This window comes from Amyelois transitella, chromosome 20 (genome assembly GCF_032362555.1).
Source record: "Amyelois transitella isolate CPQ chromosome 20, ilAmyTran1.1, whole genome shotgun sequence".
NCBI classification, from domain to species: Eukaryota; Metazoa; Arthropoda; class Insecta; order Lepidoptera; family Pyralidae; genus Amyelois; species Amyelois transitella.
Genome location: NC_083523.1, coordinates 3332958 through 3351475, shown reverse-complemented (window position 1 = coordinate 3351475; position 18518 = coordinate 3332958). Strand labels below are relative to the sequence as shown.

At 36.0% G+C, this 18518-nt stretch overlaps 1 protein-coding gene across 1 annotated transcript; it reads left to right on the top strand.

Annotated features, from left to right (window-relative positions):
- The first annotated feature begins 1554 nt into the window (after nt 1-1554).
- On the top strand, nt 1555-16990 carry LOC106131619 (uncharacterized). Its single transcript, XM_013330774.2, has 21 exons — nt 1555-1689; nt 3961-4257; nt 4507-4878; nt 5533-5871; nt 5993-6322; nt 6557-6865; nt 6999-7337; nt 7747-8076; nt 8289-8597; nt 8924-9262; nt 9561-9890; nt 10041-10391; nt 10539-10805; nt 11015-11272; nt 12029-12209; nt 12522-12700; nt 13494-13631; nt 14118-14303; nt 14988-15098; nt 15705-16001; nt 16713-16990. Exons 1-21 carry the CDS (start codon nt 1644-1646, stop codon nt 16907-16909), a joined length of 5505 nt encoding a protein of 1834 aa, XP_013186228.2. The 5' UTR covers nt 1555-1643; the 3' UTR covers nt 16910-16990.
- The last annotated feature ends 1528 nt before the right edge of the window (nt 16991-18518 follow it).

Genomic DNA, 18518 nt, shown 5'->3' with positions numbered 1-18518 from the left:
CCATGGTCAAGGTCAACCCGGGCTCCTCTCCGGAAAAAGAAGTTCTGCCTACCAATAAACGTGAGTCTATAAAGGCAATTATTAATAACTAGATTTTATAAACTGTTTACTCTGTCTGTATGTACGCGTTAAGCTCGGAAAGTTGTGGACGGATTTTGTTTCTGTTTCAATTGTTTGGAACCGGGACTTCTGAAGAAGGTAATATGTATAAATGCTACTCGTACAAACCCAAGGCTGGTCGCTGGTAAATAAAAATTTAACTTGGTTTTTCAATAATTTAATCTGGAAAAAAGGTTAAGATGTTTTTTTTACATACATACATATGGTCACGTCTATATCTCTTGCGGGGTAGACAGAGCCATTAGCCAGTCATTCAGTCTTGAAAAGACTGAATGACCACGTTCAGCTATTTGGCTTAATGATAGAATTAAGATTCAAATAGTGACAGGTTGCTAGCCCATCGCCTAAAAACGAATCCCAAGTTTGTAAGCCTATCCCTTAGTCGCTTTTACGACATCCATGGGAAAGAGATGGAGTGGTCCTATTCATTTGTGTTGGTGCCGGGAACCACACGGCACTGCCGGGAACCACACGTCACGTTTTTTTTTACGTTGATGTCTTTTGCCAAATATTAAAAAGAAAACATGTAGTAAAAGATTTTAATGCCAAATTAATATATATCTATGTAATTATTATTTATTAAACATATGGTACTTGACTATATAAAAAATTCAAAACCAAACTGTATATACGTATATTAAAAAAAATCCCAGTGTCCTTACAATTATTATGGTCACCGTACAAAACCAGAGCAAGCACGGGAGGTCCAAATAACTGCAAGCTACAACAAAATTTACATTTCATGAGCCGTGAAATTGATTAATCAATTATAGAGAAAATTTGTGGCTTCTTATGCTACTCATACCTAGTGATTTTACTCGGCTTTTGAAAGCGGAGTGTATGATTATTTAATTTGTTCCATACTAGCGACCCGCCCCGGCTTCGCAAGGTTAGCATTTACAGATTAGAAATTTACACTTTAGAAATCTCTCTCCCCAACATTTCAAACAGGAACAAAATTCCTCCGTAACTTTCCGAGATATATTTATATTTAGTGATGATAATGATGTATTGATAGTGATTGATTTTTTGAGAACGTTACGTGGTTGTTCATTCTCTTAAGACTTTTGGCTCTGTCTACCACTCCTCACTGAATAAACACAATACTCAAACACCAGTATTATTGCTACATATAATATTAAGGCGCTTTCTTTTACGAATAACATGAATAATATATTTTGCAAACCTATAAAATATCTTAAACAAACGCTTTTATGTCATAATAACGTTAAACTAGGGAATTAAAATTTAGATCACCTTCTGAAATATAGTTTTAATGTGTTTTAAAGTGCACCGTACTTATATACTATTATTTCTAACTTATAAATACTTATAAATTTATATAAACAAACAGAACTTTTAATTTTCACAGTTCACTGCAAACAATTTTATATTTAAATTACTTAGTATTTAGATGAAAGGATTACGATAAGATATCGATAAGGAGGAATCCTTTAATTTGATTTATGGTCAGCATATATAGGTCTATTGGTTGTTAGTCGTCTATACACAGTGGTGCAGCTATGGTGTGGTCTGCGCGGGCGCAGGCACTGTTGCTGATCACAGCAGGTTATTACAATATATTATTTTGAGAAGTGAGAATTAAGGTTTTGTGTACCTAATGGAAACACCATTAGGTACACAAAACCTTGTGTAAGTAAGGCCTAAGGATATGCTGTAGGTATGTTGGCGATTAGGGAATCTTGTTAATTACATACCACTGCCCTATAAAGTCTTATTCTGGTCAGTTGGTTGAAAAATGAAAGGCTCGCTATATTCCCTCAAAAATTTGTACCTTGACAGATTGGAATCGATGTATAGCATCGTTCTAAAAACTTGAAGAGGTCCACCACCTGTCTTCCTCTTTTTCTTTGTGACGACGACTGCCTACGCTACAATACTGAAACGGCAAAATCCTGATATCAAATTGTCATTTGGAGTATATAATAAATTAACACCAGTTTATTTACCTATCTGTTTGCTATTTTCTAAAGGTTGACTGGTAGACAATGCTATTAGCATTAAGTCCACCTATTGTACCTTTAAGGCTCAATAAAGTTAAATAAAGCAACCTCCAACTACAGTAGCTCCCTGAAAACAAGCACCCTCCTTTTTTACCATACCTACAACAGTCGGGACCTATTCCTTTTTGATCATTCAGAACCCTTCTTCGTATCATTAGAATGGGTCCCGGGTCCCGATTGTTTATACTTCTCTCTATTCAGCTTTTTAATTAATGATTTCTTTTATGTGTAAAATTATTTGTTTTCCGTATTAAACCATTTCAATGGTGCAATTATTCAGAAGAACTTAGTACAAACCAAACTGCTGGGCTTGTTTTGTCTTTTTTTACGCGGTCGGGTTTTTTATTTATTAATTTTTTTTTGATGGTAAAGTTCAACATATCGCTCTCAACGCTACATATTTTCACAATGATGAATTTTAATTATGAAGCCAATTGTTTGTAATTATAAATTATTTCATCTAAACGACAAAAAAGTCTTTCCCCGTAGCTTGTTTTAATTCTTCTTCCATCTGACGTAAGTTCTGGTTGCGTCGTCAACTTTCTGGATAAGCCCGGGGTGCGCCTTTACGACCATGATCCTCGCACCCGGTTTCTTCGTAAAGGAACCTAACTCATATTGGATCATGGTTACACATTCAGTAGTCAGCAGGTTCCCTCACGATGTTTTTCCTCACAAACTAATATACATAACTTAGAAAAGAGTCATTAGTACATGGTTCAGGTATGATTTGAACCTGTGCCCCCATTGATTTCTTATCATGCAAATTTTTCCGCTCGAATTACATAACCAAAATATTTTTTCTTTTATTCAAACGCAACGATTATAACGTATTATATTTATCTCTCTTCTTTAAATAGGTAATTTTAGATTTCATTTCTTAGACCCGAAGTATAATGATACTTTGTAATACCCGAAATATAAATTGATCCAAATAGACAGCGCGTCTGCCATTTTGCGCAAGCGCCACTGCTGGCCGGTCGCAGCGGAAAAAGCTAGCTGATATAGATTTTTATTATTTTCATATCAGTACGATATAGTCATGCAAAATTTATAGGCTTATCAAAATCAAATTGCGTAAATTTACCTGGTTATAAGACTTTGACCTGATAACATTGTTTATAGGTACCGCAAAAGCTTTATTTTTATGCGTTTACTTTTAAGTACGTCAATATTTATTAAGATTTTTTCCCCTTTGCATTTTGTTAGGGCCTTTATGTTCTTCACTGTCCTGAATGGCATTGTTTCTAATTGCTACATATATTTTTCTTTAATATCAGTGCAACAGCAAGTACCGTTATTGGAAATGTCTGAAATTTTACAAGTTCAATTTAATCGGCTATCCGTTTTGGATGTCATAAGAAAATCACTTTTCCAATTTCCCACACATTTAAGATAGGTTCCACATTATACTATTAACGAAAACTTCACCATAAAAAGTCGATAATCTGTCGCCCGTTGCACCACATATTTTGCATATTATGCTCACCGTAGTTATAACCACAAAAGTTATCGTTGACGAAAATTGTAAACAAGGCTACGTGCCTTTTTTTCTTATATCATTTCCATTATTCCTTAATTCATCTAACCGAACGTGGGTTTTTTCGAAACTGTCCTCTAAGGAATAAATACGTTATATTTGTATGTTATTTTTGATCCCGAAACCGCCGAGCTTGCATGAAGAGAGTTATGAATGTGGATGAAGCAAAGGAAGTATGCAGGGATCGTGGCAAGTGGAAAGAGGTAGTCTCTGCCTACCCTTCCGGGAAAGAGGCGTGAGTTTATGTATGTATGTATGTATGTATTTTTGATGCAGGCGCAGTAGCAGCCTCTGACGTCACCCTGAACATCGGGGACACACTGTCGGCTTCGATAGCTACCGGCTATGACACTAACGTCCCATGCTACCTAGAAACTCCTTATGAGGAAACCATCGAGTTCAGGCCAGAGAACCATTCAACTGACAGGATCTCGTATCTAGAAACATCCAACTTGAGTTACTGCGGCGCTAAAATCGCCGATTTGAAGGAAGAAGATGAAGGAGACTGGACTATTTACTACATTAGTGGTGATGAACGCGTCTCCAACACTTATCACTTGACTATATCAAAAGGTATGACTAAAAGTTCACAACGCGTGCATGAAATCGTCTCTTATTTTCTTGGATGTCGTTAGTTTTAGTCATACAAGTGTGGACTTCGTTATTTTTCATCAAAGCATTGCGATACCAATCTCAGCTTTTAAAACCAGAATCCGTTAAACTAAATTATGCATGCATTATTATAATCATTGTGACAATATTTCACCATATTTGTAATAGGTAGATACCTAAAAATATAAATTTATTAATTAATTTCAACAGCTGGTAATGAAGAAAGTGAAGAAATCAATGAGAATGCTGAAACCGAGTTAACTGAAGAAGAAGCCAATACAGAATGGTTACCTGAGATAAGCATCAGTACTAGAACTGGTTTTACAGTTGACATAACTCTGAGCAAAAAAGTAGACCCTTCATTAGAAGAGATATATTCTGTAATTACTCCTAACAATGAAATGTTCTATTTAGATAATGCTAATATAGAAGGGTTGACAGTGCATGGTAGGAGTAATTTTGTGGATAGTAGAATTACTATTGGTCCCATGGATTCTTCGCTGATTGGGCGTTGGACCCTTTGTGGTCACGTTGATGGGGACATACCAGCAAGGCGTTGTCAAGTTGTCGGCATCAGTTGGGGTAAGTATTTTAGATTTATTTTTAAATATAACAATTAAAGGTGATTTAGTAGCGAATATAAAAATGTTAAGACATGTTTATTGTGATTATAGTTTATTGTGACAAATGTGTACAAAAACTTACATACATATATATACTCACTTCTTTATCCCTTGTGGGGTAGACAGATCTTGAAAAAAAAAAGATAGGCCACGTTCAGCTGTTTGGCTTGATGATTGATTGATACAAAAACATATAATAAGATAAAATGCTTTTGCAAATTTTCATCTGAAAACTGAATTTGTAGAGGTAATATATTGTAAAATAAAACTTAACTTAAATGCAACACATACATCATACACACAATCACGTCTATATCCCTTGCGGGGTAGACAGAGCCAACAGATCTTAAACATTGATAGGCCACGTTCAGCTGTTTGGCTTATTGATAGAATTGAGAATTGATTTATTCAAATAGTGACAGGTTGCTAACCTTTCGCCTAAAAGAAGAATCTCAAGTATTAACTTGGCTTATTAAAGCCTATCCCTTAGTCGCCTTTTACGAAATCCATGTGAAAGAGATGGAATTGTCCTATTCTTTTTTCTAATGGTGCCGGGAACCACACGGCACTAAACTAAATGCAAATAGACATTAATTATATTTCTGTCTTACAGAGAACCCCGACAATCCCTCAGCAGAATGGCAAACCACAGTTTTAAGCAGAAGAGACACTGTTACTAATTATTTGGCCACAGTCAACGTTTCCATTAGCGGATCAGGCAGCCGTCTGTCTTGTCATCTTATAGAACCTGCTGGGGGAGACCTGATGATCACTAGAGAGTCAACTTACCCTGGTCTTACTCTTGTTGCCACTCGTGATAATAGTTTATGTACTATTACTATGACACCTATTTATAAAGAATTTATTGGAGACTGGGTGTTGTATGGTACATTCCGTTCTTCAAGAGGTGAAAGAAATGAGGTTCGTGTGCCGCTGCATTTGTTTCTTTATGGTGAGTATTATTTGTGTTTCTCATACCTCATGTAATTAGTAATAGTTTTCAGCTATTTTATTTGAATTAAAAAGAAACTTAATATAAGCTTTACATTTTTTTCTGTTACTTTTTTTTACAGATGTAGAAAATCCTTACAGTCAAGCTTATAACGTAACAAATTTAAATCCGTTGTCTCGGGTGGTAAGTCTGGGAAGCACTACTACCTTGGATTCAGCTGGCAGTGGAACTACTGATAGTTGCGAATTGAGGAGTCCCTCAGGAGAATCATATAACCTTCAGAATAGTACTGCACCTGTATCATTCCTGGCTTCCACCTCCAGCGTAAGATGTAGGGCCTCTATTGGTCCTATTAGACTAGACATCTTGGGCGACTGGGTATTAATTGCAAAATTTAATCGCAATGGCATTTTTACTGAAAATAGGCAGGTAATCAGCATCAGGCTTCAAGGTAATTATGGCATTTTCATAAAAACATATATTAACATACCTAACTTCAAGTCATATTGTTTAGTGCTCTGTGACACTTGACGATTATTTCTAAAGTATTTTTAAACGATATAGTTTTGTTCATGTGACTGTATCGAGGCTATAACAATGCAATGGTCTTTGAGCTCTATTTATGGGTAATGATAGAATGATGTGCTCTTATACCTTAACGATGCTTTATTTTTGTTTATTGCAGAGGAAGAAGTTTTAAGGGATATTAACATCAGCACTAGAACTGGTCTAACAATTGACATATCTTTGAGTAGGAAAGATTTGGAATCTCTAGAAGAGACATTTACTTTAACTACTCCACAGAACGAAGTGATAGATTTAGGACAGAATAGTATTCCACCAGGATTAACAGTGCATGACAGTAGTGATTTCGTAGCTAAAAGAGTTTCAGTGGGCCCCATGGAGGAGTCTCTGCTAGGTCGTTGGACACTTTGCGGAGAGGTTAATACAGAAGTCACTGTTACAAGGTGTCAGTCCGTCGTCATCAGTTGGGGTTAGTACTGTGATATTGACTTATTTGGAGAAATAAGTTGCACCTCTATAAATTTCTTGCAACTTTTTTAAGGATCGACCATTTTAAACGTTTTACGGAGCAAATCTATAACAAGCTTTTTTATTGTTTTCAGATGATGCAAACAATCCATCAGAGGAATGGGAAACCTCAGTTCTAACCAAAAGAAACACAGTAACCAACTACTTGGCTGTAGTGAACGTCACTGTGAGCGGTTCAGGCACACTTCTTAATTGTCATCTCATTACACCCCAAGGAGAAGACCTTATAGTCACAACTGACTCTGCCTACCCTGGAATAAATTTCATAACATTACGGGATACCAGTGTCTGTACAGTCACTATGGGACCTATTCATAAAGAGTTTATTGGCGATTGGATCTTGTATGGAAATTTCCGCTCTTCACGAGGCGTAAGGAATGAGGTCCGTTTGCCATTCCTATTTTTCCTTTACGGTAAGTATTTTTAGATATTATTTTAGCTAAGAATCGTATCATGGCTAAATTGAAGAATATTTAAAATCGAGCCAAAGATACTTGATAAAAACAAGTACTTTCTTTTTGTTTGAGGATTACGATTTAAATATTCAAATTTTATGATTTTTATTAATTTAAATAAGGACATGCAGTCCATAAAATATGACTACAGTCATTTCATTTTTTCAGTTTTCATCACACATTTTTTTCAGTTTTCTCAACTCTTAGTCCTTTTACTGATTAAAAACTTTCGCATTGCGAATATGTACCATTAATAACAATACGAGTACACTTACTTAACGCTCACGTAACGTACCTTAATTTTATCTCAGACGTTTCGAATTTAGTTGCAATGGTCCGTGGTCACCTCTCCTATTTCCGTCCACAGATGAGGAAAATCCCTACAGTCAAGCCTATAATGTATCCACTTTAAATCCTTTGACTCGGGTGATAACTCTTGGCAGCTTTACTAACTTGGATTTATCTGGTAGTGGAAGCACGGATAGTTGCGAATTGAGGAGTCCTTCAGGAATATCATATAATCTTCAGAACAGCACCGCTCCAGTGTCGTTTTTGGCTACTACTTCAAGCATTAGATGCAGAGCTTCCATTGGACCTATGGGACTGGAAGAATTAGGAGACTGGGTGTATATTGCAAAATTCAACAACAGAGGAATATTTACTGAGAATCGACAGACAATAAGTCTCATACTTGAAGGTAATTTACATAAATAACTTATTGTAGTGCGATACCAAGTATATCTAGCTTTATACGGCGACATAATGTGTTAGAAAAAAATTAATTAACTAACTATGACGTTCTTAATTAATATAGATAAATATATACGAGACAAATCACACTGACTGATTGAGCTAAAGTTCTTGATTGTGTATTACCTACTTATGTATGTTCACTTTTTTCTTTTGCAGAGGAACAATTATTAAGGGAAATATCCATCAACACCAGAACTGGTCTGACTGTCGATATAACTTTGGGAAAAACAGAAATGGACCCGTCACTAGTAGAAAAATTCACTATCACTACTCCCCAAGATGAGGTTGTGGCGTTGGAACACGCCAATGTGCCAGGATTGACGGTGCACGGAAGCAGCGAGTTTGTGGCGAGCAGGGTCACTATTGGCCCAATGGATTCCTCGTTGATTGGCCGCTGGACATTATGTGGCGAAGTTAACGTGGGTAGACCTGTAAGGCGATGCCAGCCAGTCATCATTGCTTGGTGTAAGTTCACATTCAATAACGATAAAAATCACTATGCAAACATCGTGATTAGAATCATACAAATACCAAAGTATTTAATAAAACTAAGCTAAATGTTGTTTGAGATTAAATATAGATAGAGCCAGAGATTCTTTGTTTATACTTGTTTTATCCAATTTTGCATTTCTAAGCGAAATTTTTGTGGTTTCAATGTAAAGTATCTTGTAATTTATAGGATTCTTTAGTAAGGAACTGTGTAGTAACAGAAAAAGTACAATCAATGTAATTAGTTAATAAGCTTTTTTTTAAAGAGAAATATAGTATTATTATTGAACCATTGTTTTTAGATAACGCTAATAATCCCTCAGAGGAATGGCAGAATACATTGATGACGAGGGTAGAAGTCGTGACAAACTACTTGGCTGTGTTCAACAGCACTGTGAGAGGTTCAGGCACTCTTCTAACGTGCCATCTCATCACACCTTATGAGGAAGACTTGGTTGTCAATGGCGCGTCTGTGTATCCTGGTCTTACATTCCAAACATTACGAGATACTAGTGTCTGTACTGTAACCATGGGTCCCATACAAAAGGAATTTATTGGAGACTGGGTCTTGTACGCCACATTCCGTTCGTCACGAGGAGATAGAAATGACGTTCGTTTGCCGTTCAATTTGTTCCTTTACGGTAAGATATGATATTTTTATGAGATATTTTGTATTATTTAATTAAATATATTTAGATACCTGTTGCCTAGGCACAAATGTCGTTTAAAAGTGAGTGCGAAATAACAATTCGCTCATTGGCTGACTTTTTATTCAGATTTCTGTGTGGAATGTAGGTAGACTCATTTACATTCAGGCTGTAATAATAGCGACGTTTATCAAAGAAGAAGAAATAAGATTCCAATTGCTTTTTATAGGTTTATCTTGCATGTAACCAATTAAATAGAACTGATGGATTAATGTTAGATTTTTTTCTCCAGATAAAGACAATCCTTATAGTCAAGCTTATAACGTGACTAACATGGCTCCTTTAATTCGGGTGATCAACCCCGGCAGCAGTGTAACCTCCGACGTAATTGCTAGTGGAAATACCGACAGTTGTGAAGTTATAAGTCCATCTGGAAAGTCATACAATCTTCAAAACAGTACTCAGCCTGTGACTTTTGGAACGCCTAACTCAAACATAAGATGCAGAGTAACTATTGGACCAGTCGGACTAGATGATTTTGGAGACTGGGAGTTCAGAGCAAAACATAACACTAGAGGCATATTTACTGAGCATAGACAAATTATCAGTATTTTACAAGAAGGTAAACAGAAACGTTTAAAATGTTTTTTTACTAAACCCATATACAAAACTGTGTACTCAGTCCGAGCAGTAATTTCTAAAATTCCGTTTGTATGTGTGATGCTGAATTATCAGTTTTCCTTAGTAAGTTTATAAATGAAATATTTTACAGATCCTGAAAACCCTGTAGCAGAAGACCATAGGAATATAATAAACATGGACCCGATATACTTCATAACTGCGATTGATGCTCAACACACCATTGTAGCTGACCCGAACACAAATACTAGATTTGTAACAGAAAGTTGCCATGTAAGAACTGCAAATGGACTTCAATACGCTATTATGGAAGGATTTAACCTCCCAGGAGTGGAAGTAGTTCAGCAAGGTTCTAATCAAAGGTGTACTATTCGAGTTAATGTTAAAAATGAAGACTTCATTGGAGAATGGATGCTTATCTCTAGAGAACAAAGGAATTCGGTCCCGGTAGAAGTGAGACAACCATTCATAATCTTCGTAGAAGGTAATTTTAAGATTAAAACTAATTACTGATTTACGATAGGTACACTTATCGTGTCACGTCTCAACGATAAGATCTAAAAATTTAAATAATATGTTAATATATCACTTGTCATAACGATTAGTATTGCATTAATTGTTATCATTACAGAGGATGTTGATGCATCAATCGGCCACGTAACAGTCACCGAAGGCAATGACCTCCATTTACGTTTGGCGAATTCCACAAACCTTCATGAAACTTGCAAAGTTTTCGACCCTACTGGTTCTGAACGAACCAATGCAGAAAAAGACAATAGTCAGATTGAAACTTGTGGATTTATTGTTAGAAATGTACAGAATGAGGATACTGGTGCTTGGCAGATCCGGTACGGAACTGGAATCTCTTATAGAGCCATTATAGATGTTAAAGTAAAAGGTAATTATTGGATAGAATATTCAAATTTAAATGAATGGAGATACGTTACAAAATTCCGAATTAGGTAATTTTTTGTCAATATGCTAATGCTCTTTTCAAGTAGGCAATGTTTTTACAAAAATGACATTTATTACATTAGTGACTTTTAGTGGACGCCGAAATATATTTTAGAGATATTTTAAGTTGAAATTCTGACATTTTTTTTACAGATCTATGGGAAGCCACGCACGACACTCTAGTTTTGATTAGAGGTAGACCTGTCAATGAAACCATTGGCCCCGAAACAGCAGTGTACTGTAAACTGATAGATCCAACTCAAAGAGTCATCTTTGACGGTCACGGTAGATGCCACCTGAATCTTGATAGAGTGACGAACGACCATGCTGGCACTTGGGTCATGAGCGTGGGCTTTCTAGGAAACATGTTGGCGAGGACTTATGAAATTAACGTGGAAGCTAGGGGATCACGTAAGTTTAAAACTTTGCACAATAGTGACAACAATTTATTGTTTTTATGACATTATCTGCTAATATAATTTTGAATATAATTTTGACGGCCTCTGTGGCGCAGCGGCAGTACGCTTGTCTGTGAGACCGGAGGTCCCGGGTTCGAATCCCGGCCAGGGCATGATGAGAAAATAACTTTTTCTGATTGGCCTGGGTCTTGGATGTTTATCTATATAAGTATTTATTATAAAATATAGTATCGTTGAGTTAGTATCTCGTAACACAAGTCTTGAACTTACTTCGAGGCTAACTCAATCAGTGTAATTTGTCCCGTATATATATATATATATATTAATTTAATTTGTTCTCGGCGTAACGTAAGGACTATGAAGTAACCATTTTTATATCCTTTTAAAAGATTTGCTCTTGCCGTCTTAATGCCTATGTTTTTCTACACTGCGCTTTGAAGCGGTAGTAGATGTTATGTTAAAATCAACAAACGATATTTTGTATCCTATTTTGAAAATAAATAATTTTTTCCATCGGTTGCTGATATGACACGTACTTGATTTGGAATTTTTAGTAGGATAAGATTGGATTTTTTTTCTGTTAAGCGCTTTCTATTATATTCATAGAACGAGCATGTTGAGATAAATTTATTGATTTTAATTATTTCTTTAAGTTTTTTTGTATATCTCAAGTATTACGTTCATGACAAACCTTTTTCATAAAGAAAATTAACAACATCAATTAAAATTCTATTATCTTAAATTTCAGAAGACAAACCAATAGTCGAAACTCACGTAGCTAAAGAACAGCCAGAAGTAACACTTAAGTGCTCAGTGCCCTTGGAATATGAAGTCAGGTCCTGTCTGTTCCAAAAACCATCTGGACGTGTGATCATTGTGAACACTGGAGTTGCGGAAGACCGATACATTTCCTATGGCTCCGGTACCATGTGTGTTCATATTATGTTTATTCAGAAATGTTTATTTGTAGCTAATATATGTAAATTTCTGTAATTTGATTTGTTGATTGAAATGGAATTTTCTTTTAGTTTAGGTATTATCTGCGAAAGTTAGTGGAATTTTCAGCGTTATTAAATGAAGAGTTTTTAAAGGGTTTTAACAGAAATAAGCAATTTACGAAAAGAGAATAGGATTCTTACTGAACTAAAGCAATTTATCATCAGGTTCTCAAAACTTATCTATGTCTACTGTCTTTATACTTAATATTTGATATTTTAATTTACCTTTTCTGTGAATTCCAGCGTGGATGGCAATGTAACGTCTCACGAATGCGGCATTCGCATCACTGATCCTGCGACAGCAGACCTTGGGCTGTGGCGCTGTGCGGTGGAGACGGACCACGAGGTCTACTACGGCTTCCTCACGGTGCTCTGCCCCTGGGCCATGAAGGACCCCGTTGTAGCCGCAGCTGTTGTTTCAGGTTAGTTCTTCGTCATAAAAAAAACATCTCTTCTTCTCTCAGAGAATGCTGTGTTGAATGAATGCAGTTGTTTATTCCTCCTATTCGTGATGGTCGTTTACCCATCTCGTCAACATGGCCTCTGTGTTAAGAGTTGTCCTCAAATTTTTGTTAGATATAGAGCCTGGATAAAGCTGGGTTAATGTCCACCTAAGCAAAATATCCATTCAACCTATGTTTTTGTTCAGATGAGTGATTATTGAACAGAGGAATAGTAAAATCAGTGCAGAATAGTTTTCAAGTACAACTAATAATTCTACAGATAACACTTATCAAATCAACTAATATTTACATGACATTTAGTGATAATAATCATTCGATTTGTAATACATAAAGAGATTTTATGATTTAAATTGATCAAAATTGAAAGAATTGGAAACGAATGATTACAAAATGGACACATTTTCAAACAACAAAGACAAATATCTTTACATCCTTTACTCCTATATACAGACTTGCATGCTATATAAATCTAAGATTTTAGGGCACCATACTTTACAATAAATTTTGAGGAAAACAATAAGAAAGAATTTAAGCAAGTGATTTTTACGCAAACCATGTTATTTATGAACTCGTAATAGCACATTTTGATTGATGACCATCATCATGAACCAGTTCAACACTAGAATAAGGAAGTTAAATATAGAATACGCCTATTTTTTGGGTATTCTGCTTTATTTCAACATATACTATTTTATTTACACAGTACATATGTTTTTGGGAATTAAAGTTAATAAATCCATTAATATTCCAGAGCCAACTCTAACATCGCATCAGGACAGCATAATGCACCTGGAAGGAGACAGTCTGACCATGTCTTGTTCGATTCAGTCCCCAATCAGATACTGCTACTTCAGAAGACCCAATGGAATGATCTACACCGTTTCTACTGGTTAGTTTCAATTCTCATTTGTTATTTTGATTTGATTTGTCATCATCTTTATTTATTTATTTATTTATGTACACAAAATTATATACAGGAGCAAATCTTTATTACGCTCTTTGATTTTTTCATTACAAGAAATAAAAATCATAAGTAGGTTTTTGGCACAACGACGGCATTGTTATGCCTGATAACTTTTTGCTGCAAATTTATACGTTGTATAAGTTTTAATGTGTTATTATTCTAACCATCAGTTTTATTTAGTGCAAGTTTTGTTGTCTTACATGATCCTTTGTCATCAAGGGTGTCTTTACTATCAGTTTAATTCGACTAATAATTTGATATGTCCCTCAGCATATTAACAATGACTTTACAACTCGATATGTCTTTTGTTCTCCTTAATCTAAATGCACTGTTTAGAATAGGCATATTTAATCATTTCGTGTACCCTTGATACCTGTTATTTTAATCTGATAAATTCGACAAATTTTCCAGGCGTTTCTACCGACGAGTACGAGTACGTAGGCGCCGGTTTGGACGCTGGAGAGTGTGGCATCAGGTTTAGTCGTCTACTGTCACAGGAAACTGGTCATTGGCCTGAAGGTCAATGGAGCTGCCATGTTGGTCTACCTGATGGTGCCCAGCCGGAGCAAAGAGCCAATATCCAGATCCAGATTAATCGTGAGTTTGTCCTGTCCTTGTTAATAATACATTTATTTACACTTTTTAAAGGAATAATGACAATGATTATTTTAGTTTGAAACTTGTGTTATGCGATAATGATACAATAAAATTTATTGTTATTACTAAAATTAATGTTACTACTCATGTTCGATGTCTTATGTGAGATCCGCTTGTTTACTAGTTCAAGACACTGGAACTGCTGAAGTGGATTTATAAGAACCCCAAGTTAAAAAAAAAATTAACAAAATACAATGCATTTAAAGTTGTTTTACTTTTTTCCGCAACCCACACTTAACATCTACTTGTAGTGTAAAACTTAAGTGAGATTATGGGCCCTTATCAGAGTGAACGGAAGAAACCTGTCATATTATACGGCCTCTGTGGCTCAGCGGTAGTACGCTTGTCTGTGACACCGGAGGTCCCGGGTTCGAATCCCGGTCAAGGCATGATGAGAAAAGAACTTTTTCTGATTGTCCTGGGTCTTGGATGTTTATCTATATAAGTATTTATTATAAAATATAGTATCGTTGAGTTAGTATCTCGTAACACAAGTTTCGAACTTACTTCGAGGCTAACTCAATCAGTGTAATTTGTCCCGTATATATATATTTATATATATTTAAAATATGTTCTTTTTTAAAATTGTGTAAGCATTTAAATTTCATGTTTTCAAATTGCCAGGTCCTATTGAAGTGAACCAGTACGTGAATGAGAGAGGTCTCGTCGTTGAAGCAGAAGTTTTCCAACAGCAACCTGTGGAGTACTGCCGATATGTTCGCATTGACGGCATTGGTAAGGGACTAACTCGTTATTTGATTTTCGTTTTTTTTTTATAGGAGTTACGATAACAAATACGTTAAAACGAGTATTCAAGTTATTAACTGCAAGAGTTGAAGTAATCATGCAGCTTCCGACCTTTTGAACTTTGTTGAATTTGTGAAATATTTTCATACAATGCATCGCTAACATCCTTTTCTTTGTTCTGGCTTTATTCCCGGTTGTATCCTAAGTCTGGAGACGAGCCCAGGGTTTGTTTTTGACCATGGATCCTGGATTGGGTGAGTCATGTTTTTCCACGAAGCGACTCCCATCTGACCTCCGCAACATCTTCAGGGGAACTTTATCCCTACCTTGCCTATTAAAACTAATGTACCTTGGAAAATAGTCATTGGTACATGACCGAGGTGGGATTTGACCCTGAGCATTTTATGCGCATCACGCAATTTAACCGGGCACCTTACCGATACTACCATTGACGCTCGCACGCATCACTAACTCTCTAACTCCTCTCTAGAGGGAAACCTGAGCTTGAAGTCAAATGGGTGATATTATTAACCAATTTATTACCTGCATTATTCTCAGACAGATTTTAATATTATTCCATTCTTCTCATACCAGGATTTACATCGGAAGCGCTGCCCGACTCCCGGTACACAGCCTATGAGGATCTGAGTAAAGGCTTCTGCAGCATCAGCATCCAAAATGCCAATATCCTGGACATGCACCCCTGGACTGTGGTCGCCAAGATCGTGGATAGAGATGAGGAAGTGTCAGGCGTCACCAATCACACAATTGTAATTCCTGATCTGACAACTGAATTGCCAGACATGACAACAGAATTATCAGAAGCAACCGAATTACCTGAAACCACTGAAGTTACTGAAAAGCCTGAGCCACCGCCGGAAGATTTAAGAAGTTAGTACATACATATAATCACGTCTATATCCCTTGCGGGGTAGACAGAGTTAAGCCACGTTCAGCTGCTTGGCTTAATGATAGAATTAAGATTCGAATACATAGGTTGCAAGCCCATCGCCTAAAAGAAGAATCCCATCTTTAAAAGCATATCCCTTTGTCGACTTTTATGACATCCATGGGAATGAGACGGAATGGTCCTATACTTTTTTAATGGTGCAATGTTCTCAATTTTATCAGAATTTTCCCCTTATTTTGTTTTACACTCCACGACAAGAGAAGCCGCTGGCGTACACTATGTTTTAAGGGCTTTGAATAAGGAGGATCGCTTAGATGAAAGGCTATATTTTAACGTATCACTTATATATCTGTCTTGCAAATTTACACATAATATATTTTTTAATATAGGTGTATTTTTTTATTGCTTAAGATAATTTTTTTTTTCATTTTTTACTATTTGTTTTTGTGGACATGTTTTTCAGTTTCATCGTCTAAACTTGCTAAAACAAAAATTTTTAGCCTATAAAAATTATACAAGACTAACAAATTCGAAATTCCGCAATTTTTTTTTGGCACCATCTTTATTAGGTATACCTTTCTTACAAATGTAAAAAGATTGTGAGATTTTCGTATCAATAAGCAAAACTTGAGTCTTAAAAAAAATTAACAACTAAAAAGGTTAAAAACCTAATTCCATGTTTTTAATTTCAGCCAACTCAATCTGGATGTGGTGCACCGTGATGCTATCTGGGTTGATCCTCGTCTGCGTCAGCGTCATCTTGACCAGAAACCGCAAGGATGTCATCGCTACTGCCTACTCCTGGAGGAACAGCATCAGGAGAAGCCTGATCAAGAAACCTTTGACTGAAGATGTTGGCGTTGGTCACACTACGCCTGTTTGCGCTTAGGCGGTTGCACATTTTAATGGTCCAATTAAGAACGTCTTTCTTTTTTTTGGAGTCGGTTAAGAATATAGTATTTAATAGATTAAGTTAAACTTTGTTTTATTGTAAAAAATAACGATCATTAACAACGGAAAATTATATGAACGACCTTTTGTAAACGTGAAAAAAAATGATTATTACATACTTTTACACGTTTCATACGTTACACTTATCATGTGTAAAAATATAAATATTTTGTAATAAACGATATTGAATTTTTTTTTTTTTGGCATCCCGACCCATCTATTGACCTTTAGACACATAACGTAAGTAGGTACGTTCATATACATACATTCATACATATGGTCACGTCTATATCCCTTGTGGGGTTGACAGAGCCAACAGTCTTGAAAAGACTGAATGGCCACGTTCAGCTATTTGGCTTAATGATAGAATTGAGATTCAAATAGTGACAGGTTGCTAGCCCATCGCCTAAAAGAGGAATCCCAAGTTAAAAGCCCATCACTTAGTCGCCTTTTACGACATCCATGGGAAAGAGAAGGAGTGGTCTTTTTTTTATTGGTTCCTGGAACCATACGGATTTTTGTAAAAATAAATTCATACATAAGGACAGATTACACGCAGATTGAGTTAGCCTCAAAGTAAGTTCGAGACTTGTTTAAAATATGACTGAAATTGTATAAGCCACTAAAAACTAATAATCTATACTAATATTATAAAGCTGAAGAGTTTGTTTGTTTGAACGCGCTAATCTCAGGACCTACTGGTTCGAATTGAAAAATTCTTTTTTGCGTCGAATAGACCATATATCGAGGAAGGCTTTAGGCTATATAACATCGCGCTGCAACTATAAGGAGCAAAGAAATAATAGAAAATGTGAAAAAAGACGGGGAGAATTATTCATCCTTGAGGGCTTCAATGATGCCCATAATAACTATCCTACGCGGACGAAGTCGCGGACACAGCTAGTACATAATATTTTTAGAACCTTCCTATCGCCTAAAATTAAATGAATACAAAATAGTCTCTTCTTTGCTAATGATGATTCTCCCAAGACTTTTGTGCCGTGTGGTATTGGGCGTAGGCGATGGGCAAGCAGCCTGTCACTAGGTATTTGAATCTCAAGCCGAACAGTGAAAGTCGCCTTTTAGTCTTTTCAAGACTTTTGGCTGTCTACCCCGTAAGGGATATAGACGTGATTTTACGTATGTATGTTTTTTTCTTGAAATTAAGTTGAAGCGAAATTCTAACATAGTTGGAACGGCGCGTAAAGACGCGTGTCATGATAATATTCTATCCTATAAGCAATTATCCTATAACGATTGATAGTCTGGAGGACTACCTAACTTAAGAGATAATTTTTAGCAAAAGATCAAATGTTGCATGAAAAGAGTTATGAATGTGGATAAAGCGAAGGAAGTATGCAGAGATAGTGGTAAGTGGAAAGAGGTAGTCTCTGCCTAGCACTCCGGGAAATAGGCTTGATTTTATGTATGTATGTATCAAATGTTGTAGTAATCAGCGTTTATTTCTACATCCTTGATATTATTACTACCTAGATAATTATTAGATTTGTTTGATGATTGGGCCTTACCCAATGTTGCTAACTCCA

Bases quoted from the DNA above. Each gene is read 5' to 3' on its own strand.
- LOC106131619 (XM_013330774.2), top strand. From the start codon at position 1,644: ATGGTGTGGTCTGCGCGGGCGCAGGCACTGTTGCTGATCACAGCAG. The intron at 5,872-5,992 runs GTGAGTATTATT...TTTTTTTTACAG, and splicing joins GCTGCATTTGTTTCTTTATG to ATGTAGAAAATCCTTACAGT. The intron at 13,632-14,117 runs GTTAGTTTCAAT...CAAATTTTCCAG, and splicing joins GATCTACACCGTTTCTACTG to GCGTTTCTACCGACGAGTAC.